The sequence below is a fragment of the Ranitomeya variabilis genome, chromosome 2 (genome assembly GCF_051348905.1).
Source record: "Ranitomeya variabilis isolate aRanVar5 chromosome 2, aRanVar5.hap1, whole genome shotgun sequence".
Classification (NCBI taxonomy): domain Eukaryota; kingdom Metazoa; phylum Chordata; class Amphibia; order Anura; family Dendrobatidae; genus Ranitomeya; species Ranitomeya variabilis.
In genome coordinates this window covers 304581706-304606029 of record NC_135233.1, presented here as the reverse complement: position 1 = coordinate 304606029, position 24324 = coordinate 304581706, and the positions used below count along the sequence as shown (strand labels likewise).

Below are 24324 nucleotides of genomic sequence, written 5' to 3'. Positions count from 1 at the left end.
ACCCAGTAAAGAGGTAATATTCCAATACCCACAGTTGGCACAGACAAGGATAAAGGAAAATATACACCACGCCGCAGTCACTCAGGAATACACTATAAATGTGCAGGGCAAAATAAATACAAATATAGGAAGGAGTAAATAAGACAGAGGAAAATACACCACCAGCAACGAATCTCCAACAACCAGCTCTCCACTCCAGACCGAGATAACGCACAAGACAGAAGCTATAATCGGCGACGCCCAATGATCAGGAGAACTATTTAAAGGCAATGGGAATGGCCCAGCTTCCAATCCGAGGATTAGGTAAATTAACCCCGGAACAGCTAGACAAAATCTAGCAGACACCAATGAGCAAATAGTAGTCAAAAGCGGAATTACCGCTGTCTGTTGGACGACCTGGTCTGAACAGCGTCCGACATGACACTACCTCTGTCATGGCCGCCCTGCTGCGGGTTCCCCCTTGGCGGTTGATGTATGCCACTGCAGTGGCGTTGTCGGACTGAATCCTGATTGGGCAACCTGCTAGGAAGGGATGGAACAAGGAGAAGTGCCAGCCTGATCGCCCGGATTTCCAAAATGTTGATTGGAAGGCGTGATTCCTGGGGGGACCAGCGGCCCTGAGCAGTGTGGTGAAGGAACACCACTCCCCAGCCTAGAAGACTGGCGTCTGTCGTCACAACCAGCCAGTGTACTGGAAGAAAAGACTTCCCTTGATTCAGGGAGGATTTCAATGTCCACCACCTGAGAGACTGTCTGACTCGCTGGGGAAGGAGGAACCGACGGTCTAGGGAGAACGGGTTCCTGTCCCAAACAGCCAGGAGGGCATGCTGTAGAGGACGGAGGTGTAGTTGGGCAAATGGAACCACCTCCATAGCTGCTACCATCCTGCCGAGGACTCTCATACTGAAGCGCAGAGAGTGAGAGCGAGGCTGAGAGAGCTTCTGAGCTTCTCGCTGTAAGACTGAGATCTTTTCCGGGGAAGAAGAACCAACCCCCGGGACGAGTCGAGTATCATTCCTAGAAAGGAAATTCGCTGAGCCGGCACTGGGGAAGATTTTTTGAAGTTTATCTTCCAACCCAGGCGAGAAAGGGTATCTATTGTGATGGCAACGGCTTCCTTGCAGGAGCGGAAAGAGGGGCCTTTGATGAGGATATCGTCTAAATACAGGAGCGCCACCACTCCCCGGGTGTGGAGTATGGCCACGGCAGCAGCCATGACCTTGGTGAATACCCTGGGAGCGGTGGCGAGGCCGAAGGGCAGAGCAACGAATTGGAAGTGATCTTCCTGAACTGCAAAGCGAAGAAACCTTTGGTGAGAAGGTAAAATAGGAATGTGGAGGTATGCGTCCTGGATGTCTAGAGACGCCAGGAACTCGCCTTTTTCCATGGAGGCGATGACAGAACGAAGCGATTCCATCCGGAACCGTCGTACCCTGACGAACTTGTTCAGAAGTTTTAGGTCCAGTATGGGCCGTACTGTACCGTCCTTCTTTGGAACAATGAAGAGGTTTGAATAAAAACCTTGAAACCTTTCGCTTTGAGGGACCAGAATAATAACTCCGTCTTTTCTCAGAAAGCTTATAGCTTTGAAGAACTCTGATGCTTTTGCCCTGGGAGGAGAAGACAGGAAAAAACGGTTTGGAGGACAAGATAAGAGATCCATCTTGTATCTGGAGGACACTAGATCGCGGACCCACTCATCGTGAACGACCGAGAGCCACGCAGCACTGAAGGAAAGCAGGCGGCCGCCTATTTGAGGGTGTCCCCCAGATACCGCAGGGAGTCATTGTGTGGAAGGTCTGCCCGTTCTGGCGCCTCTGGATCCCGGCTGCCTTGGTCTGCCTCTCCAAGAAGGAGAAGGCTTATAAGAGGCCTGTGAACCTCTGTCTCCAGGTTGTGCCCGGCCGGAACCGGGAGATGTGGAAGTAGAGGACCAGTTTGAGTTGTAACGAAAAAAATCGGGACCGAGCCTGTGGTTGCAGGTTCCGAAAGGGCCGAGAGGGTCTCTGTTGTGGAAGAAAATAGAATTATTCTTACCGTTAATTCGGTTTCTAAGAACCTTCCACGACGGCATACGGAGGTTGCCTCTTTGCCCTAATGGGGAACAGGAAATGGAGAGGTTCAAAGGCCCTCCCTCCCACCTCCCTCTCACCAGTGACTTATAACTGAAAACCATAGCACCGGTTTACCTTGAATCCCAGATTTAAATCCAGGAGTATAGGGAGGGAACTAGCGCAGTCGTGGAAGGTTCCTAGAAACCGAATTAACGGTAAGAATAATTCTATTTTCTCTAGTCACCTTCCACGACGGCATACAGAGGAATACCAACTAATTGGCGCTAGGGAGGGACAACAGCCTGGAGTACTTTCCGGCCGAAGGCTAAATCCTTGTTGGGCATTACATCTAATCTGTAATGTCTGGAGAAAGTATGCAACGAAGACCATGTTGCTGCCCTGCAGATTTGCTCTGCTGATGCACCTGCTCTTTCTGCCCAGGAGACTGAGTTTGATCTAGTCGAATGAGCCTTGATTCCCACTGGAGGGGTTTCATCTTGAGCCAGGTATGCTTCTGCTATTGCTTTCTTGATCTAGTTGGCAATAGTACTTTTGACTACCTTCTTCCCTTTGTTTTGTCCCGATGGATGGACAAATAGATTCTGGTCAATTCTGTAAGAACTGGTTTGTTCTAGGTAAAATAATACAATGCGCCTGACGTCCAGCATATGGAATCTCTCTTCTTTTGGATTTGCAGGATTTTGGCAAAAAGAAGGTAGAACAATTTCCTGAGAGCGGTGGAAATCTGATACGACCTTTGGAAGAAAGGAAGGGTCTAGGCGCAGTATTATAGAGTCATCTCGAATGGACAGGTATGGTTCTCTCATTGAGAGGGCTTGTAATTCCCCCACCCTCCTTGATGATGTAATAGCCACTAGAAAAATTGTTTTATAGATCAGATTTTTCTGGGAGCAGGAGGATAATGGTTCGAAGGGGGGACCTGTGAGCCCTTGTAACACCAGGTTGAGATCCCACAGTGGTACTGTTATTCGTTTCTTAGGGTTCATTCTAGAAGCTGATATCATGAACCTCTTAATCCAGCGATGATTCGCCAGATCCTGATCAAATATTGAACTGAGGGCGGAAACTTGAACTTTTAGGGTGCTAGGCCTGAGGCCTATTTCTAAGCCTTTTTGCAGAAAGTCTAGAATTTTTGATAAATTCGGATTGAAGGGATCTGGCACTTCAGGAAGACAAAAAGATGAGAATTTCTTCCAGATCTTATTATATATAGCAATGGTTACCGGTTTCCTAGATTTTTGAAGTGTGGAAACCACTGCCTCTGATAGTCCTCTGGCTCTTAATATTTGGGCTTCAGTAGCCATGCCGCCAGATTCCATTTGTGGGCATCTAGGAGATGGATTGGTTCTTGAGAAAGAAGGTCTTCTTCTATCGGAAATTGGAACGGGCCATCCGCCTGTAGATCCACTATCAGGTTGTACCAACTCCTCTTTGGCCACAATGGAGCTACCAATATGGTTGGTGTTTGTTCTTCCCGCACTTTCTGCAAGACTCTCGCCAATATTGGAATTGGTGGAAACGCATAGGCCAGCCGAAAATTCAATTTCTGGGCTAGTGCATCCACTCCTTTGGAGCTGTCCCTGGGGTTTAGTGAGAAGAAGGCTTCGACTTTCGCGTTTTGGCTGGATGCAAAGAGGTCGATTTCTGGAAGACCCCATTTGTTCACCAGCATCTCGAAACTTCGGTTGCTCAAACACCATTCCCCGGATGTATGTCCTGGCGACTTAGATAGTCTGCCTGAATGTTGGATGAGCCTTTCAGGAGAACTGCCGTCAGAGATAAAAGATGTCTTTCTGCCCAGTAGCATAGTCGGGCAGATATGTTCTTCAGGCTGTTGTTCTTTGAACTGCCCTGATGTCTGATGTGGGCCACCATGGTCACATTATCCGAATATATCCGAACGTGATGTCCCTTGATAAGATGACCTCCTACTAGCAGGGCTTCCTCTACAGCTTTTAGCTCTCTGTAGTTGGAAGACTTCCTGCTTGTTGACTGGTCCCAGAGACCTTGGAAAAAGGTGTGATTTATCATGGCCCCCCAGCCTCTTGCTGGCATCTGTCGTAACTGTAGTCAGTGGAACTTGTGTCCAACTGACTCCCTTTTGTAAATTTTTTGAGGTTACCCACCATGCCAGGGAGGGCTTTGACACGACCTGGTGTACAACCTTTTGTTCAAAGAACTGGGATGACCGTCCCAATTCTGCAGGATATGTGCCTGAAGAATTCTGGAATGGGCCTGGGCCCATGGTACCGATTGGATGCAGGCTGTCATCGATCCTAGAAGAGACATGCCTTCTCTGATTGTAGGGGATCTGGTGTCCCTGAATGTCTTGACCTTTGATAGTAGGGTTAGACGATGTTCCAATGGGAGGAAGGACATTTGTCTTGCAGAGTCCAGAAGAACTCCCAGGAATCTCCTGCGTTTGGAGGGTCGTAGGTGAGATTTCTCCAAATTCGGCACCCATCCGAGAGATGTTAGAATATTGAGAGTCTTTGATACATGAGACTCTAGGGTTTGTTTGGTAGGAGCCACTAACAAAAGGTCGTCTAGATATGGCACTATACAGACGCCTTGCCTCCGGATAAAGGAGACTATTTCCCCCATTATTTTGGAAAATACTCTTGGAGCAGAGGAAATTCCAAATGGAAGAACGTTGAATTGATAGTGCTCTATCAGACATGCCCTTTGTACTGCAAATTTGAGATATTGGCGATGTCTCTGGTGAATGGGGATGTGAAAGTAGGCATCTTTCAGATCGAGAGTAGCCATGAAGGAGTGCGGACCTATCAAGGGAATGGCATTCCGCACTGATTCCATCTTGAACCTTCGGTATTTGATATGCCGATTGAGACTCTTTAGATTTATAATAATACGAGACTCGCCCGATGGTTTGGGAACCAGAAATAGACGAGAGTAATGCCCTCGATCCCTCTCCGATTCCGGTACCTGGGATATTGTATTTGACATCTTTAGGGCCCTGAGACCCGACTCCAAAATGGACTGATCTTTCAAGGAGGTAAGGGAGGTGACTTTTAGACCCTGTGGGGGGAGGAAATAAATTCTATTAGGAGACCCTCTTTGATGACATTGAGGACCCAGGGGCAACTGGTGATGTTTTGCCACTGGGAAACAAAATTTGAAAGTCTCCCCCCCACCGGGTCGAAGCCACCGCTTCTCCTGTTGAGACTGCTGCTGCTGTTGCTGAGGGATAAGGATGTTTCTCCCCCCTCCCTTCGGGTAACTCCACCTCCCGGATTTGCCTTTCCCTCTTTGAGAGGTTTGGGCCTGAAAGGGACGAAAAAAAACTTCTTTTGGGGAGTTTTTTGATCTGGGAGGGCTTTCTTTTTATCGGTTGCTTTCTCCAAGACGTCATCCAGAGAAGGCCCGAAGACGTAGTTACCTTTAAAGGGAACCTATCACCCCGTTTTTTAAAAATTAGATAAAAATAGTGTGAAATAGGGGCAGAGCTGGGCTTTACATTACTGCCTTTTTGGTGCCTTTACACCCCCGTTAGGCTGCCGAAATACCTTTGTGAAGTGGCCGTTTTCTGCTGTCACTCAAGTTGGTCAGGTCGGATGGGCGTGGTCACAGCGCTGTTTCTCCCCCAGATCAGGCTCATCATTACGTTGGTGGCGTAGTGGTGTGCGCATGTCCAAAGCGAAGAGCCACTGCCCAGGAGATTCAAAACAGCGCGGACTTCGCTATTCGCCGTTTACCGGTGGGCGCGGCTATCTTTCCTGTGGCCGCGCGTGCGCAGATGGAGCGCTCTGCTGCCCGGGGCTTCAGGAAAATGGCCGCCGCGATCTCCATCTGCGCACGCGCGGAATCCCGCGGCCATTTTCCTGAAGCCCCGGGCAGCAGAGCGCTCCATCTGCGCACGCGCGGCCACAGGAAAGATGGCCGTGCCCACCGGTAAACGGCGAATAGCGAAGACCGCGCTGTTTTGAATCTCCTGGGCAGTGGATCTTCGCTTTGGACCTGCGCACACCACTACGCCACCAACGTAATGATGAGCCTGATCTGGGGGAGAAACAGCACTGTGACCACGCCCATCCGACCTGACCAACTTGAGTGACAGCAGAAAACGGCCACTTCACAAAGGTATTTCGGCAGCCTAACGGGGGTGTAAAGGCACCAAAAAGGCAGTAATGTAAAGCCCAGCTCTGCCCCTATTTCACACTATTTTTATCTAATCTTTAAAAAACGGGGTGATAGGTTCCCTTTAAATGGTATGGCGCACAATTTGGCCTTGGAGGTGATATCACCAGACCACATTTTTAACCACAGCGCCCTTCTAGCTGAGTTAGTCTGTACTAATGACCTAGCAGCAATTCTGATAGTTTCCTTAGAGGAATCCGCTAGGAAGCCCGTGGCTCTAAGGAGACTGGGTAGAGAGTCCAACAATTCCGCTCTAGATGTGCCCTGGGATATGTGAGATTCTAGTTCACCTATCCAGTGGAAAAGAGCTCTAGCCACACATGTTGATGCAATATTGGCTTTGAGGGCTACCGTGGAGGTCTCCCACGATTTTTTCAACAGACTTTCTATTTTCCTGTCCATTGGATCCTTTAACTGTGACGAGTCTTCGAATGGAAGAGCCGTTCTCTTAGCCACTCTTGCCACCTGAGAATCAACTTTAGGGATATCCCATTTGGCTAAATCGCCTTCTAAGGGGAATCTATGCTTCATCTCGGATGGAGTACTGAGACGTTTTTCAGGTAATTCCCACTCTTGGTCAATCATATCAGATATACACTGTGTTCCAAATTATTATGCAAATAATATTTCCTCATATTTTCTCTAAATTACCTATCTGAATTGCAGTCATTGTTATTTTCCAGTCATCTACTTTTCTAGTATAATTGCAATGTTTTGGAACAAACTGCCTATGAAAACAGTATAAAATAAACACTCAAAATGCATGTTCCAAATTATTATGCACAGCAGAGTTTTCAACCTTTTTTTTTTTTATTTTGAACAAAAAAATGGTAAATTGTGAAGTTATAAGCATTATCAGCTTATTACAAAATGAAATCACCCAGAATAAAGTTTTCACTTGAAAACTGTTTGATGTTACATTTGCACATAGGACCCCTTGTTCAAAAGAAGCTTCTGAACTCTCTCATCCATTGAATTTGTCAGTTTTTGGATGGTTTCTGCTTTAATTGTTTTGCATGTGGACAGAATACCCTCCCAGAGCTGTTGCTTAGATGTGAACTGCCTCCCGCCATCATAGACACTCCTTTTGATCATGCTCCAGAGGTTTTCAATGGGGTTGAGGTCAGGGGAAGATGGTGGCCACACCATAAGTTTGTCCTCTTTTATGCCCATAGCAGCCAGAGATGCAGATGTGTTTTTTGCAGCATGAGACGGTGCATTATCATGCATGAAAATGATCTTGCTGCGGAAAGCACGGATCTTCCTCGAACCATGGCAGGAAGTGTTGTTTTAGAAACTCCACATAGATTATGGAGTTCATCTTTACCCCTTCAGGGATCATAAAGGGGCCGACAATCTCTCTCCCCATGATTCCAGCCCAAAACATTACTCCACCTCCTCCTTGTTGGCGCCTTAGCAGTGTTTTCATGGGGTGTCCATCCTCCACGCCATCCATCTGGACCATCGAGCGTTGCACGGCACTCATCGGTGAACAAAACAGTTTGGAAGTCAGTCTTCATGTATCGTTTGGCCCACTGGAGCCGTTTCTGCTTGTTGCAGTGGATAGAGGTGGTCGACAGGATGGCTTACGCACAGCTGCAAACCTCTGAAGGACCCTGCATCTTGTTGTTCTGGGGACTTTGGAGGCACCAGCAGCTTCAAAAACTTGTCTGCTGCTATGACAAGGCATTTTTGCAGCTGCTCTTTTAACCTTATGCAATTGCTTGTTGAAAAGAGTCCTCAATTTTTCCTCATCAGCACGCACACGTGTGTGCTGGGAATCAGCTACATACTTCTTGATTATGCGATGATCACGATGAAGTGTCTTGGCAATGTTGATTGTAGTCATGCCTTGACCTAAATACTCCACAATTTGTTGCTTCTCAGCAGCCGACACATCCTTTTTCTTTCCCATTTTGGCAAAAAATGTAGGCTGCTTAATAATGTGGAACAGCCTTCTTAAGTAATCTTACCTTTATGTGGACACACCTGCCAAACTAATTTGCACAGGTATCTGCAATTGCTTTCAGTGATATAAAGAGCCCTGACACACATCACCATCAATGAGTTTAAATGACAAACAAAAAAATTCTAACCTTATCACTCCTAAACTCTATGTGCATAATAATTTGGAACACAGTGTATTCGAGTGGATTGCAAACCCTACCCGTTTACCCATAGTTATGCCACCAAACATCTGGTCCTGAATGGACTGTGGTTCTGGCTCCTCCTCCAGCCCCAGAGTACTGCGTACGGCAGCTACTAAGTCCTCAATCCAGTCTGAAGAGAAAAAATATTTCCTAGCTTCAGATGTTATAGGGGACGTAGGTTCCTCCCGTCGACCCGAGGATGAGGCATAGAAGAGGTCTGACTCAGATTCAGAATCCTCCTCCTGGATTTTCCTTTTTTTAGCTGGAGAGGGTGGCGGAGGGGGTGGGGGGGGTAAAGGCCGCTAGGGAGGATTGCACCTCTTGCTTGACCAAAGAGCGGATTTCCTCTAGTAAAGAAGGTTGCTCTGCCCTGACAACCTTGTCAGTACAGGTCCTGCAGAGTTTTTCCTCCCATAATGGTGGCAGCTTAATATTACAGATGGAACACTTCTTTTTAGTAGTAGTTTTGGGGGCAGACTTTTCTCCCTGTAATGAGAGGGGAGAGAGCGTGATGACTAAAAGATACCCCCAAGTAACTAACTAAGGACCCCTGTCCCTGCGGCACTTACTGTGGCAGGGGCAGCGCTGGGTCTGCAAGCGCAGGGCAGGTACTGCTCTCCATGACAGGACAGTCTTACCTGCGACGTTTTCTGGCAGGTTTTATACTCAGCGGTATGTTCCTGCCCCCAGCGATGTGGAAAACCCTCCTCCCCTCCATGGTCCAGCGTGGAGGACGCTGTCCTGCACGAGACACCGCCGGCGGAAGTGCCTCCAGGGAGTGCAGAAAAGACCGGAAGTGACGCGCGTGATCACTTCCGGGTCGCCAGCGGCATGTGGAGGGGAAGGAGACCGGAGAGCTCCAGGAGGACTCCGGTCAGGAACGCTAGCCTGCTTTGCCCTCACGGGGGCGCGGGAAAGCTAGGAACAGGTGCCGAGGACACCGCAGCGCGGCGCGACGGGAGCAGCATAAGAGGGGAGGTAAGATACGACCCCATGCTGCCCGGTTACATACAAGCCAGAGCTTGTTAGATGCAGCAGTTACCGGCCACCACTGCATATGAAGTAAACCTCTCCTGTCCCATGGGGAACAGGAAAGACACTGGTGAGAGGGAGGAGGGAGGGCCTTTTAACCTCTCCATTTCCTGTTCCCCATTAGGGCAAAGAGGCAACCTCCGTATGCCGTCGTGGAAGGTGACTAGAGAAATTTACTCTTCCCTCCAGTGGCGTCAGAAATTAACTGGTCGAGCTTTGCGCCAAAAAGGCGACCGCTGTGATATGGGAGAGAAGTCAATGACTTTTTGGAAGTAGAATCCGCACGCCAGTCCCTGAGCCATAAGGACCTCCGGATGATGATGGCATTTGCTGCTGCTTGAGAAGCGCAGTCAGCGGCATCCAGGGATGCGGTCACTACAAAATCTCCAGCTCTGGCTGAGTAGCGAGCTCTGCTACCTCGGGGGGGGAAGATTGGTATCCAGTACTGCTGAAGACAAGACCTCAGCCCAGTGGGTCATAGCCTTAGCCACCCACGTAGCGGCAAAAGATGGAAAGAGTGCGGCACTGAGGCTTCAAAGGCTGAACGCGCCATATTGTCAATCTGACGATCGGTTGGATTTTTAATAGAGGCGCCCTCTGAGGAGGATAAAACAGATTTCGTAGCCAGGCGTGATACCGGAGGATCTACTGGGGGAGATTGTGACCAATCTTTTCTTAGATCCTGGGCAAAGGGATATTTGGACTCCATGGACTTCTGCCCTGTGAATCGTTTATCTGGACGGATCCTGTGAGATTCAACAATTTGCTTAAACTCGGGATGAGTGGCGAACACTCTATGAGCTCGTTTGGTCCTCTTAAAGGACACGGCATGATCCGTTTTAGATAAGGGTTCCTCCTCAAGTCTCAAAGCCTTATTCACTGACTCAATTAGAGAGTCGAGAGTCTCCTGATCGTGATGAAATTCCTGATCTAGGGACGTATAAGAATCATCCTCTGAAACAGGTTCTCTACTAGCCCCAATGTAAGGGGAGCGAGAAATGAAGCTCTCCGAACCCGAAAACCGTTGATGGTCTGGGGATATGGCACGAGTCCTTTTCCTGGAAGAGTGAGAACTCCTTGGCAAGGTACGACCCCTGGAGTACGAGGGGTTCTGACCATTGGAAGCGTCGTCCATATTAGTGCCCTGGTTACAGAAAAGGTCTCGGAACGAGTCTAACGCTTTTGTCAGGGATGCCATAGACCGGGAAAGGGAGGTAGCCCACTCAGGGGGACTAGGCTCACTGGGTTCAGTATCAGCAACAGGTGGTTCCTGAGCAGTCACCGGTTCACAAGCTGTGCACAATGCAGTATTGTGACCCTGGGGTAATGATACCTTACAAGAGGTAAATGCAGCGAAAAATACAGTGTGGGTTTTCCCAGACTTTTTGTGAGGCTTGGTTGAGTCATAGTAAAGCCTGGAGGAAAGCGCTTACTAGCAGGGGAAGGGTTAAGCTATGTGTCAGCAGCTTACCCAGGTCCTGTGTCTTGAGTCCCCAGGGCAGGTCCGCATTGTAGGCAGAGAAAAATGCTAGTCCTGAGGGCTGTGATGGGAAACGCTGGAGCAGTGCTGCAGCATCAGGGCTATGGGTGTCCCAAGATGGCTGCCGAGACCAGAAAGTGGGAGCTCATCACAGGGAACGAGAAGCGCCAGGAAAAGTGGGTGGGGCTAACTGCCGGTGGGCGTGGCCAAAACGCCGGCCTGTATTGAGGGAATTTTTTTTTCTTCTTCTTCTGCGGTTGCGGCCTGCAGCACCGCAACCGCTATTAGCGCCATCATTAGCTGCACTCCTTCGTGGGGTTGCCGCACTACGGACCACCCACGGACACAGGCTTAAGGTGCGGACCTCCCATACCCCGGGGACCAGGACCCCCCCTAGCGCCTCGGCCCCCGCAGTGTACTCACGGTAGATGCGGTGGGCCGGTGCTCATTTCACCGTCGCCATGGTCAGGGAGGGGGTTGAGAGCTTCTGCCGCCATGCGTCATCCGCTATATCAATGGTGATGCAGAGGGGGGCTGCACGGATGCCATATATGTCATGTCCGGCTATGCACCTGGCTCCAGGAGAGGTAGATGGAGGGCTACTCCATGTGGTCGCCTGCTATGGAGGGGGGAGATCGGAACGCGAAGGGATCGGAACGCGAAGGAACCGTCGCCCGTATTATGAGCTCAGGGCTGGCATCCAACATTGCAGGAAAGGATACGGGAGGAACGCTCCACGTACTTGCCTGTTGATGGTTCGGGGGAGATCGGAACCTAGAAAGGAACCGTCGCCCCCATTCGCTCCGTTAAGGAAAAATAGAATAAAAAGTAAAAAGATAAAATAAAAGCAGTGGGGTCTGAAAGCAGACCCAAGTGCCTCCTACAGACACTAAGCAAGAACTGGTTCACTGAGAGCCAGCAGGAGGGTGTATACTGCAGGGGAGGAGCTATTCTTTCTGTGTTTACTTAGTGTCCTCCTAGTGGCAGCAGCATAACACCCATGGTCCTGTGTCCCCCAATGAGGCGTAGGAGAAAGTCTAGTTTTCTAACCTCTCATAAGGAAATCCTCCCATCCCATATCCTTTTTAGAATATGGAAATAAAAAAACGAATCCCATAAACAGAGGGGTGATTTCACATTGCAATCACAGAATTCTCTTTTTAATACACTCTAAAACTTAATTTTCTTTTGTAGCTCCTGCTTTGCATGGCGTACTGCAGTTGTTCATACCCAGATCCTCCTCCTGTTCTCTTACACCTGGTTTATTTCCATAAATATGAAAACAATACAATTACTGCGACCCAGGTGCATTACAAATAATTCCTCTGCCATGGTTTTGTCCATGTAGCCAGTTTATAGATTTAAAAAAAATATATACAGATCCTTGTTGTCCCCAATGTTGACTTTAGCCCATTTAGAAAATGCACTAATAAGGACTCATTGTCTCCTGTCCCAATATCAGTCCTTGGCATAGCCTCCTGCGGAAGCCCATGCAAAATGCGCGTCGGGGCTGCGAACATACACACTGAGACACAAAGTTACATTGTTGAGCATTAGATTTTAAATGCATTGCTGTTTTCATACCCACTACTGCTCTTAGAGCACATGTTTTTATGAGCACTAAGCATTAGAGTATGATACTATTGTAATTTAGGCTACATCTGTGTATGCACTTTGTACAACCCTTTTGGGCATGCATATATTTACATACTTTCATGACTTTTTTTTTTTATCAGTCCATCCATTTTCAAACAACCCTTACCCTTTGGTCCCTTGTGTGTTTTGTTGTCCGTTTATTGTGTCTTCACCACTGACCCATTTGTACAGGTTTACTTCATTTAATTTTCTGTATATTTTTATTGGATTTATTAACATGTAATACAATGTGATATTTTTATATATTTTATCATTATTTTTAGCTTACATTATTTGGGGTCCATGTACTCCTTCTATTTGTAGGTTCCATGTACATGTATCTCCCAGCCCCTGCTTCTGAAGCCTCAGTGCATAAATTTCTAACAATTTTCTTATGTGGCCGAAATGAGATGACTCACATCACCCTACAAAATCTATAAAAAGGGTACAGAGCCACAGTGCGGCCAGCATTTGGAGGGAAGACCACGGCTAAAAGCAGCTGCAAATAGACTCTTAGGGGGCGACTTACTGAGACTGGCGTTGTGCACACCAAAGTTAATGAAGGGGCTCACCGCCAGAAATGCACTTTAGTCGGGGATTGGAGCACATTTACGACGCTACGCCACTAAAATGGAATAAACTTACCATGAATGTGATGGGTGGGTATAGCCTTGCCTCGTCCATGCTATGCCCACACTGGTGTAGCTAGTCTGGACTGGCGTATAAAAGCCAAATGTCACTATTTTTGCACAACTTACTAGTTGTTCCAAAATATTGAGACATATTACAGTACGTTCCCATGTTCAGGATCTGCTGCGGTTTTGACGCTGCAGAATGTCTGCACCATTTCTACACCCATGATGCAAATTAGCGTTCATTTACTAATGTTTTTTACACATGCAGATTTTCCTCATTAATACAAGTCTATGGGGAAAATTTGCATACGTACCCACAAGAGAAATGGACAAGCTGCGAATCTCAAAGACACGGTCACGATCCATTTTTGGATTTGTGGCAGCTCTGGTTCCACTCAGTTGAAAACTTTTTTTTCCTTTTGGACCATTGAGGGATAATGTCAGTTTCTTATAATATCGCTATTAACTTCTGATTAGTTTATTGTGATGCCTGCAAGTCACGATATAATTTCCAGACAAAATACTTCAATTTTGCCACAACTTACAAAAACGATGCATACAAGTTAGAATGGCTCTACCACAAACCCGAAACTATACGTTTGTGCCTCAAAGATCAGGAAACTTAAAAAAAGAAAAACCCAAGCAGCTAACCATACCAAGTAGACGACCTGCCTAAACAGGAAATGGAGAATGCAATATGTATAGATTCTTATTCTACACTAGGAAAAAAGAAAGTTGATCAGCTCACCCTTCAGGAAATCCAACCAGCGGAGAAGCCCGTAATCACACCGATGCACAAATGCAAAAGGGAAAAACAATCCAGATTTCGGAAGTTGGAGTGTTTTCCCCTTTGCAAATATTCTATACTGCCCCTTTCATAAATAAATTCCCTAAATATCCACCGTGGCCTAAAAGAACATAGCAAGGTACATCTATCAAGTCTGTAATATTGTTTTAGAATACCAAACCTGGCACATCACAGGCTACTGACCACAATCGAGGAAACAAAAAACAAGAAAACACGGTGGGCGGGGGATAGAAAGGATCAATGCCAGAATATTTTCTATAAAATGTTAGTTCATTGCACAATTATAAGAAACCAATACAAAAACACAGCCAGTGGGAAAATATATCACATGTAATTATTCACTACAAACACGGTTTCCCTTTACACATACCCACAAAATAATTTTTACAGCAGCACATTGTTAAAGGATCTTGTTTGAATAAGATTTTTATAAGGAGCCCATCACCCCCAAAACTCATCATATGGGGAATTTAGTACCTACAAAAATCACTGATTTAGTTCTCTCAGTTATGCTTATTCAAAACATAATCTTTAAATATTAAGCAAAAGAGGGTGTTCGGTGCAGCTTTCGCACCCTCTCCCTTCATAGACAGCATTCGGCTTCTCAGAAGGAGCACTGCCTGAACTCAACTTGGCCATGCACGCTCACACGGACACTGCAAGAGCAGAGTAGGCACACACACACACACATCGCTCTTGTTGTGGCCACTCGCTTACTTCACCTCAGTGGATCGTTTTAATGAGCGGCCACAGCAGACACAGGAGATAGATGTGTGCATGGCTGCTCAGCTCCTACCAAGACAGTGGGCACGCGCAGCTAAGTTTTCAGTTTAGGGAGTACTTGCGCTAGGTAAACAAAGGCTGTCAATCATCAGGTGGAAGCGACAGGATGGTGCACTCATATATATATTTATTTTTTTCTATATCAGAAGTCTTGCAATTTTCCCACTGAGCCAAGTACTACACTCATATTTCCAGGAAACTTTTCAGCAGTCTCGTTATCAGTGGTGGATGCTGTGTAATCAATTATAGTCCTGTCTAACAATAGGTGGTGTCACAGCTTCTCTCCTCTTTTAACAGCGCCATTTGTCCATGTCCAAGCTTGACTAGAAAACTGATCTATGCAAGTCAGTCAGTCAAAGCCGTGCTATAGCTGCCTATATCGATGTGACAGCCAGAAATAAAGTAGGAGTCTAGTAAAGCGTGCAAATTGTAAGATTTCTCAACTTTACTTTTAATGTAGTGTTTTATATTACTACTAGATGGTGGCCCGATTCTAATGCATCGGGTATTCTAGAATATGTATGTATGTATGTATGTATGTATGTATGTATGTATGTATGTATGTATGTATGTATGTATGTATGTATGTATGTATGTATGTATGTATATAGCAGCCACATAGTATATAGGAGCAATGTAGTATATAGCAGACAAATACTACGTGGCATGTGCTATATACTATGTGGCTGCTATATACAAACATACATACATATTGTAGAATACCCAATGCGTTAATACAGGCCACGCAATATATAACAGTGGCCACGCAGTATATAACACAGGCCAAACAGTATATAACACAGCCCACGTACTATATAACACAGCCCACGTACTATATAGCAGCCACGCAGTATATAACACAGGTGACATAGTATATAACACAGGCCACGCAGTATATAACACTATAACACTGGCCAGGTAGTATATAACACAGCCCACGCAGTATATAACACTGGCCAGGTAGTACATAGCAGCCACGCGGTATATTACACAGCCCACGCAGTATATAACACTGGCCACGTAATATATAACACAGCCGACGCAGTATATAACACAGCCCACGCAGTATATAACACTGGCCACCTAATATATAGCACAGCACACGCAGTACATAACACAGCCCACATAGCATCTAACACTGGCCAGGTAGTATATAGCAGCCACGCGGTATATTACACAGCCCACGTAGTATATACCAGTGTGGGCACCATATCCCTGTTAAAAAAAAAATAATTAAAATAAAAAAAAATAGTTATATACCCACCTGCTGGGATCCAATCAAGCTGTGGCGCAGGCGATGAGCGTGTGGCTGCCGCCATCTTCCGTTCCCAGGATGCATTGCGAAATTGCCCAGATGACTTAGCGGTCTCGCGAGACCGCTAAGTCATCTGGGCAATTTCGCAATGCATCTCTGGGAACGGAAGATGGCGGAGGCCGCCCGCGGCTCGGCGGACTACGGAGGGTGAGTATAGCAGGTTTTTTTATTATTATTTTTAAGCGGTGACTGGAGGGGAGCATGCGGGCGCCGGGCACTGACTGCAGGGGAGTAGGGAGGGACTAATCGGACTGTGCCCGTCGCTGATTGGTCGCGGCAGCCATGACAGGCAGCTGGCGAGACCAATCAGCGACGCGGGATTTCCGTGACAGAAGTTGCAGCATGCAAAGAAAATCAATTACATTCACCTGCTCTTACCACCTGGGGTACCAGAACAGGATGCCCCGATGCCCTCCATTGGGAATGGAAGTGATAATATTCCATTCTTCAGCCACTTGAAAGCTGGAGACCGATTGGCTTGCAGTGGTCAGGTGATGGCAACTGTGCATCATTGGAGGCACATCTGATGATGCACATTCTAGTCAACCACAGCCAGAGGCCCCAGCGGTCAGGTGATCAAATAGGAGGATGTCATTATTTCTGGTCCCAATAGAGAACCCTGTGAGCGACCTGCATTGGGGCAAAGTGGGTAAGAGCAGGAGACTATACCGGATTTATTTAATTTACACCATTATCTGCCATCAATGCAATTTTTTATCAAGGATGGATGGCCCCTTAAAACGCCACATACATTTTATTTTTTTTATGCAATTAACAGCCTCTCTGAAAAGGCAAAAAACACTATTACAGTGATGTGGCTAGTAGGTCATGTTGGAGTATACAACAGCTAAAGGGTCTCTGTTGAGCAGATAGTGCCATCTTCATTAGAGTTTAATGCTGCACTGAGTGACCTCTCCGATTTGTTCTGTGTCAGTTCTCTTTCATAATTCTCCATATTATGGTGATTAAAGATGATGGCTGCGGTATTTCCCAAGTAAAAATATTAAATTCCCTGACAATGTCTGAGTGTTAATGAATCTGCTGAAAGCAGAAATCAGCAACAGGTCAAACACCGCTAAACGAGTGGATAGCGTGTACAACAGGTCAGGAGCAGAGCTTGTGTCCTCATAACAGTCTGTTAGGGTACTGTCACACAGTACCATTTTAATCGCTACGACGGCACGATCCGTGACGTCGCAGCGATCGTATGATTATCGCTCCAGCGTCGTAGACTGCGGTCACACGTTGCAATCACGGCGCTGGAGCGATGCCGAAGTCCCCGGTAACCAGGGTAAACATCGGGTAACTAAGCGCAGGGCCGCGCTTAGTAACCCGATGTTTACCGTGGTTACCAGCGTAAACGTAAAAAAAACAAACAGTACATACTCACATTCCGGTGTCTGTCCCCGGCGTTCTGCTTCTCTGCACTCTGTAAGCGCCATAGCCGGAAAGCACAGCGGTGACGTCAGACGTCACCGCTGTGCTCGCTTTCTGGCTGGCCGGCGCTCACACTGCAGAGAAGCTGAGACGCCGGAGGACAGACACCGGAATGTGAGTATGTACTGTTTGTTTTTTTTACGTTTACGCTGGTAACCACGGTAAACATCGGGTTACTAAGCGCGGCCCTGCGCTTAGTTACCCGATGTTTACCCTGGTTACAAGCGAACACATCGCTGGATCGCTGTCACACACAACGATCCAGCGATGTCAGCGGGTGATCAAGCGACGAAAGAAAGTTCCATACGATCTGCTACGACGTACGATTCTCAGCAGGATCCCTGATCGCTGCTGCGTGTCAGACACTGCGATATCGTAACGATATCACTAGAACGTCACGAATCGTACCGTCGTAGCGATCAAAATGGTACTGTGTGACAGTACCCTTAGACACTTAATATCACATTTAAAAGGGGTTACAAAAAAATAAAAAATCACCAAAACGTGCAACATCAACTTTGCCCCTTTGTGTGTTGAGTATATTAACACTTCCAAATTACTATAGCCATCAGTACTCTATTCTTTACTATAAGCCCACGAGATCGTTATCTAATGAATTGATTGCTGCTGGGGCGCAACTTGTTTACCGCCAGCTACACAGTGCATTGTAACAAGTCATGCACACAATACGCTGCATTCATATATATCCGGCCATTGAATGCTCTCATTTTCAGCACAGTTATAGAAACCTTGCTCCTCTTGTGTTATTCACACAACAGCCATTGGGTCACTGCTGCCCCTGACAGTCTGTAAATACTCACCCACACAGAGGATATTGAAACAAAAGCCTTGATTAATTGATTTATTAACCAGTTGATCCGGCATGCTGTCAAACCCCACATGTCCAGAGAGAGGTGGAGAACGACACCCTTCACCCTAAAATAATGCAAGAAAAGACAAAAGCAGAAAATATATTATTATTCACACTAGAGAACCTCATGAAACAAATAATGACTGATACCCATGTAGCAATCACGAGACATGGCACAACGTGTCACATTCAGAAATAAACAGCATGGCTTGTGATCTGCTGCAGCGGACAGATCTGTGCACAGGCGATTTATGCTCCATATAAAACACTGTCACTGTTCGGGAGACATGAGCTGGAACAAGCAGAGACTAAGAAGCAGGAAACATTCTTGGGAGCTGCCAAAATCGCCAGTGTCCGAAAGCAGAGAACTGAAATATGGTATTTCAACTCGGAAGCATGGGGCATTCTCAAGTGACTAGAATCTCAGAGTGACACCGCAAAATGGAAACTTCTCGTTAGGAATGGGGAAAGTTGTTGGAAAGCAATTGTGTAATACATCAAACTCTGAAACGAGGGTCTATATATTTTCGTTCAACTTCAGTCTCTGTATAATATTATGCCCTGCGTTTGTTGCCATCTCGCCATTTTTAATTTGCTGTATGTAGAGGGTCCCATCAATAAGGATCACTAAGGAGGGTTTTAGGGAATACGAGTCAGATGCACGTTTCTCTCCTGCCAATCTTAAATTACATGCAGCATACCAGCAAAGATAGTCAAGAGCCAAGGTTCGGAAGGAAATAATATTTTGTTTATTTTTTTTGCAAAACCAGCACCTTATTTGTTCATGTGCATGGGGCTAAACTGCAACCCTAGAAATATGTATGTGTGCGTGTATATACACACACAAACACACACTATAATATAGACTTATTTTACAGCAAATGGTTGAAAGTGTTGACACCCTTGAAATTGTTCAAGAAAATGAAGTATCTCTCCCAGAATATTATTGCAATTTCACATGTTCATTATACATGTTTATTCCCTTTGTGTGTATTGGAACAACACAAAAAAAAAAAGAGAAAAAAGGTAAATTGGACATAATTTCACACAAAACACCAAAAATGGGCTGACAAAATTGTTCCCCCCCCCTCCCCCCGGCTTAATATTTGATTGCACACCCTTTGGAACAAATACCGTAACTGCAATCAACCGCTTACTATCACCACCAACAACCTTCTTACACCTCTTAACTGGAATTTTGAACCATTATTCTTTTGCAAACTGCTCCAGGTCTCTCATATTTGAAAGGTGACTTCTCCCAACAGCAATTTTAAGATCTCTCCACAGGTGTTCAATGGGATTTAGACCTGGACACATTGCTGCCACTTCAGAACTCTCCAGTGCTTTGTTTCCAACCAGTTCTGGGTGCTTCATGAAGCATGTTTAGGGTCATTGTCCTGCTGGAAGACCCATGATGCAAACCCAGCTTTCTGATACTGGGCACTACATTGCGACCTAAAATCCTCTACACTGTGTTCCAAATTATTATGCAAATTGGATTTAAGTGTCAAAGATTTAATTGTTTTGTTTTTCAAATAAACTCGTGGATGGTATTGTGTCTCAGGGCTCCATGGATCACTGAAATCAATCTTAAACACATGTGATAATTGGTTTTCCAGGTGATTCTAATTAAAGGAAAACTACTTAAAAATGATGTTCCACATTATTAAGCAGGTCACAGTTTTCAAGTAACATGGGAAAGAAAAAGGATCTCTCTGCTGCTGAAAAGCATCAAATAGTGCAATGCCTTGGTGAAGGGATGAAAACATTAGAAATTTCCCGAAAACTTAAGCGTGATCATCGTACTGTTAAGAGATTTGTGGCTGTATCTGAGCACAAATGTGTTTGTGCTGATAAAGGCATAATGAGGAAGATTTCTGCCAGGCAAGTTCATCGGATTAAGAGAGCGGCTGCTAAAAAGCCATTACAAAGCAGCATACAGATATTTGAAGCTGCTGGTGCCTCTGGAGTCCCTAGAACCTCAAGGTGTAGGCTCCTTCAAAGGCTTGCTGTGGTGCATAAACCTACTATTCGGCCACCCTTAAACAGTGTTCACAAGCAGAAATGGTTGTATTGGGCCCAAACATACATGAAGACTAATTTCCAAACAGTCTTGTTTACTTATAAGTGTTGAGCAACCCTGGATAGTCCAGATGGATGGAGTAGTGGATGGTTGGTGGATGGCCACCATGTCCCAACAAGGCTGCAACGTCAGCAAGGAGGTGGAGGAGTCATGTTTTGGGCCAAAATCATGGAGAAACAGCTGCTGGGGCCCTTTAAGGTTCCTGAAGGTGTGAAAATAACCTCTGCAAAGTATATAGAGTTTCTGACTGACAACTTTCCTCCATGGTATAAAAAGCAGAAATGTGCCTTCAGGAGCAAAATCATCTTCATGCTGACAATGCACCATCTCATGCTGCAAATAAAACCTCTGAGTCATTGGCTGCTATGGGCATAAAAGGAGATAAACTCGTGGTGTGGTCACCATCTTCCCCTGACCTCAACTCTATAGAGAACCTTTAGAGTATCATCAAGCAAAAGATCTATGAGGGTGGGAGGCAGTTCACATCAAAACAGCAGCTCTGGGAGGCTATTCCAACTTCATGCAAAGAAATACAAGCAGAAACTCTCCAAAAACTCACAAGTTTTGTGAAGGTGATATCAAAGAAGGGTTCCTATGTTAACATGTAACTTGGCCTGTTAGGATGTTTTGGCGTTAAATAGCTTTTTTGTTCAGTGAATGACCTCCTAATGCTGCAAATTCCACAAATGAGCATTTTCAGTTCTTTAAAACATATCAAATGTTTAGAAATTCTACTGTGCCTAATAATTTGGAACAGTGCATTTTGAGTTTTTATTCATTTTGGAGATTATACTGTTATCATTGGGAGGTTTTTTTCAATAGAATTCGATGTATACTCTAATGGGTGATTACTTTTATTAGACTGACTGTCATTTGCACCAACCATTTAGGAAAATCCGATAAAAATGTAATTTGCATAATAATTTGGAACATAGTGTAGTAATCTTCACATTTCATGATTCCTTGCACAGTCAAGGAACCCAGTGTTAGAGGCAGCAAAATAACCCCCAAACATCTTTGAACCTTCACTATATTTGACTGTAGGTACTGTGTTCTTTTCTTTATAGGCCTCAGTTGAATGATGTGCTTTATCAAAAAGCTCTATATTGGTCTAATTTGTCCACAAGACACTTTCCTAGAAGGATTTTGGCTAATGTAAATTTTAGCTATCTGAAGTCTAGTTTTTTTTATGTCTGTCAGCAGTGGGGGTTTTCCTGCAAATGTTGATGGATAGTTTACACGGACACTGATGCACTCTGAGTCTGCAGCACAGCTTGAATGTTTTTTGGAACTTGATTGGGGCTGCTTATCCACTATCCGGTGTTGCAATTTTTCATATAATTTTTTCTCTGCCGCCCACATCCATGGGAGATTAGGGTGGACAACGGAACATCAATATCTCTGGGATGGACTTGAAAGCTTGAGATTGCTGATACTGTTCAACAATTTTAGTTCTCAGACCGTTCTCTTCTTTTTGTGTTCTTCATGCTTGGTGTTGCGCACACAGACACAATGCAAAGATTGACTCAAATTCCCCCCCCCCCCCCCCTTCTCAGTTGGTTTCAGGTGTGGTTGTCATACTGCCCACACCTGTTATTTGCCACAGGTGAGTTTGAACGAGCATCACATGCAATTTTGGGAAGGTGCCAACAATTTTGTCCTGCCATTTTTGGGGTGGTGTGTGAAATGATGTATATTTCCTTTGTATGTATTGGAACACCACAAAAGCAAATTTGACATGTGTAAAACAAAACCTGCGCTTTACCTGCGGATTAACCGTGGATTCCCTGGGTTTTTTGTGCGGATTTCACCTGCGGATTCCTATTGAGGAGCAGGTATAAAATGCTGCAGAAACCACACAAAGAACTGACATGCTGCGGAAGATTAACCGGCGCATTTCCTCGCGGTATTTTCCGCATCATGGGCACTGCGGATTTGGTTTTCCATAGGTTTACATGGTACTGTACACCGCATGGAAAACTGCTGCGAATCTGCAGCAGCCAATCCGCTGCGGATTCGCAGCCAAATCCGCAACATGTGCTCATAGCCTTAACGGGCAGGTAGGATCCAGATCTGATTAAAAACAGCTGAAGGCCTCATTCAGACGTCTGTTTTTCACATACGTGTTCCATTTTTCACAGACAGAACATATACTACCCATTATGGTCTATGGAGTCATTTGCATGTCTCCATGATTTTTCTTGCAGATGTGTGCTTTTTTTTTTTATCCAAGTCACTGATCAAAATTATCCACAGAAGTTTATGGGTCCAGGAAAATCATGGACAGCATATAGAATGCCATCATCAGTGTGAGGTCTGCGATTACCATTGTAATGTATAGAAGAAAATTTGCATTTTATTTCGTATGTGAAAAATCACTGATCAAAAAAACAGATCCAAAATGCTGATAAACAATGGTCCATTTTTCTTTTTGACTTTGGAGAAAAAAATAAAATAAAACAGAAGTCTTAATAGGACAAATGTAAGGAGTGCTCAGTCAGCTATGCAGCCAGTGACAAATACGCTAATGTACATCGTTAAAAAAAAAAAAAAGGACCAGCTCCTTTGAAAGAAATAAAATATACAGGTATGTATTTGATTGCCTTTATTTTTTAATATGTCAGACACAGAATGAGGCCGGGATCACACATGCGAGAAATACGTCGGAGTCTCGCATGGTAATACCCGGCATTGCCGCCGTCTCTCTGGAGCGGAGAGTGCGGCCGCATGTATTGCTATGCGGCCGCACTCTCCGCTCCTGAGTGACGGCGGCAATGCCGGGTACTACCATGCGAGACTCCGACGTATTTCTCGCATGTGTGATCCTGGCCTGACTGTGTGGCCAAACATTTAGCTACACATTCCCACCTACTTGTTTTCCCCTCTGTCTCCAACCCCCTCTCCTCTTATACAGCTCTGGCTTTTTAAAAGGCAGGGGAAAAGCAGAGATAGATGGAAAACAAGTGGGTGGGAAGGTGCAATGAAATGTTTGGCCACACCAAGGGTGCACCGAGCCCCTGTACTTGGTTTGAACAGTCATTCTGTGCCAACAAACACTCTCTTTTAGGGCTCATACTCACTTGCATGAAATACAGCCGAGTCTCGCATGGTAACACCAGTCTCTGCCGCCGGCACTTGGGAGCGGAGCGTGCAGCTCCATGTATTGCTGTGCGGCCGCACACTCCGCTCTGGAGTGGCGGCGGCAGAGCCGGGTTTTAACCTGTTGACTAGGCTGTATTTCACGCAAGTGAGTATGAGCCCTTAGAGATGTATCCTACAAGCTTTCAATTTGTTTCTCAGCCGTAAATAAGCAGGACAAAAGTACAAGCAATTTAAATATTTCAAAACCAGGTCTATAAAATGTATAAAGTTTAAGCACAAAAATTGATAAGGCCAAATTCATAAGACAAGCTTTTGGTGCGTTTGACACTGCGTATTTTTGCTCTTATAAAAATACAGTGTCCAGCAAAGTGGATGTGATTTATAGAAATCCCATGCCCATTGTGCTTCTTTTGAACACTGAGTAAACTCACCAGTGGGGCGGGTTTACAAGTCGCAGCATTACTTTTTCTCTTGTGGGTACGCTAAGTTTTCTGTGCGGAAATTACTCAGGTAATGAACACACATGCATTTTTTTAGTGCATTTCCAGAGCGGAAATAAATAAAAAAATCCATGTAATCCACACCCAAGTATAAAAGGCAGCACACTGCAGCGCTAAGACATGCAAACATGAAACCTGAAAACTGAACTGCAATACTGCACTAGAAATATGAAAAATGAGAGCGTTTAGCGCATAAAAATGGCCAATTTTATGTGTACCTGATAGCCCCTTTACGGCATCTCTCGTATATCAGGTCCTAC

The 24324-nt window shown here is 45.6% G+C and overlaps 1 protein-coding gene across 5 annotated transcripts in view; it reads right to left on the bottom strand.

Annotated features, from left to right (window-relative positions):
• The window catches only part of SEPTIN6 (septin 6), a 105753-nt gene that overhangs the window by 53864 nt on the left and 27565 nt on the right, over positions 1 to 24324 (bottom strand). For all 5 annotated transcript variants that reach the window (XR_013221295.1, XM_077285182.1, XM_077285183.1 and 2 more), the window contains exon 2: positions 18330 to 18444. Coding sequence is in view for 4 of the 5 variants with exons in the window: in XM_077285182.1 (XP_077141297.1) it covers positions 18330 to 18444 (115 nt within the window). In the remaining variant the exon portion in view is untranslated. The remainder of the gene's footprint in view (positions 1 to 18329; positions 18445 to 24324) is intronic.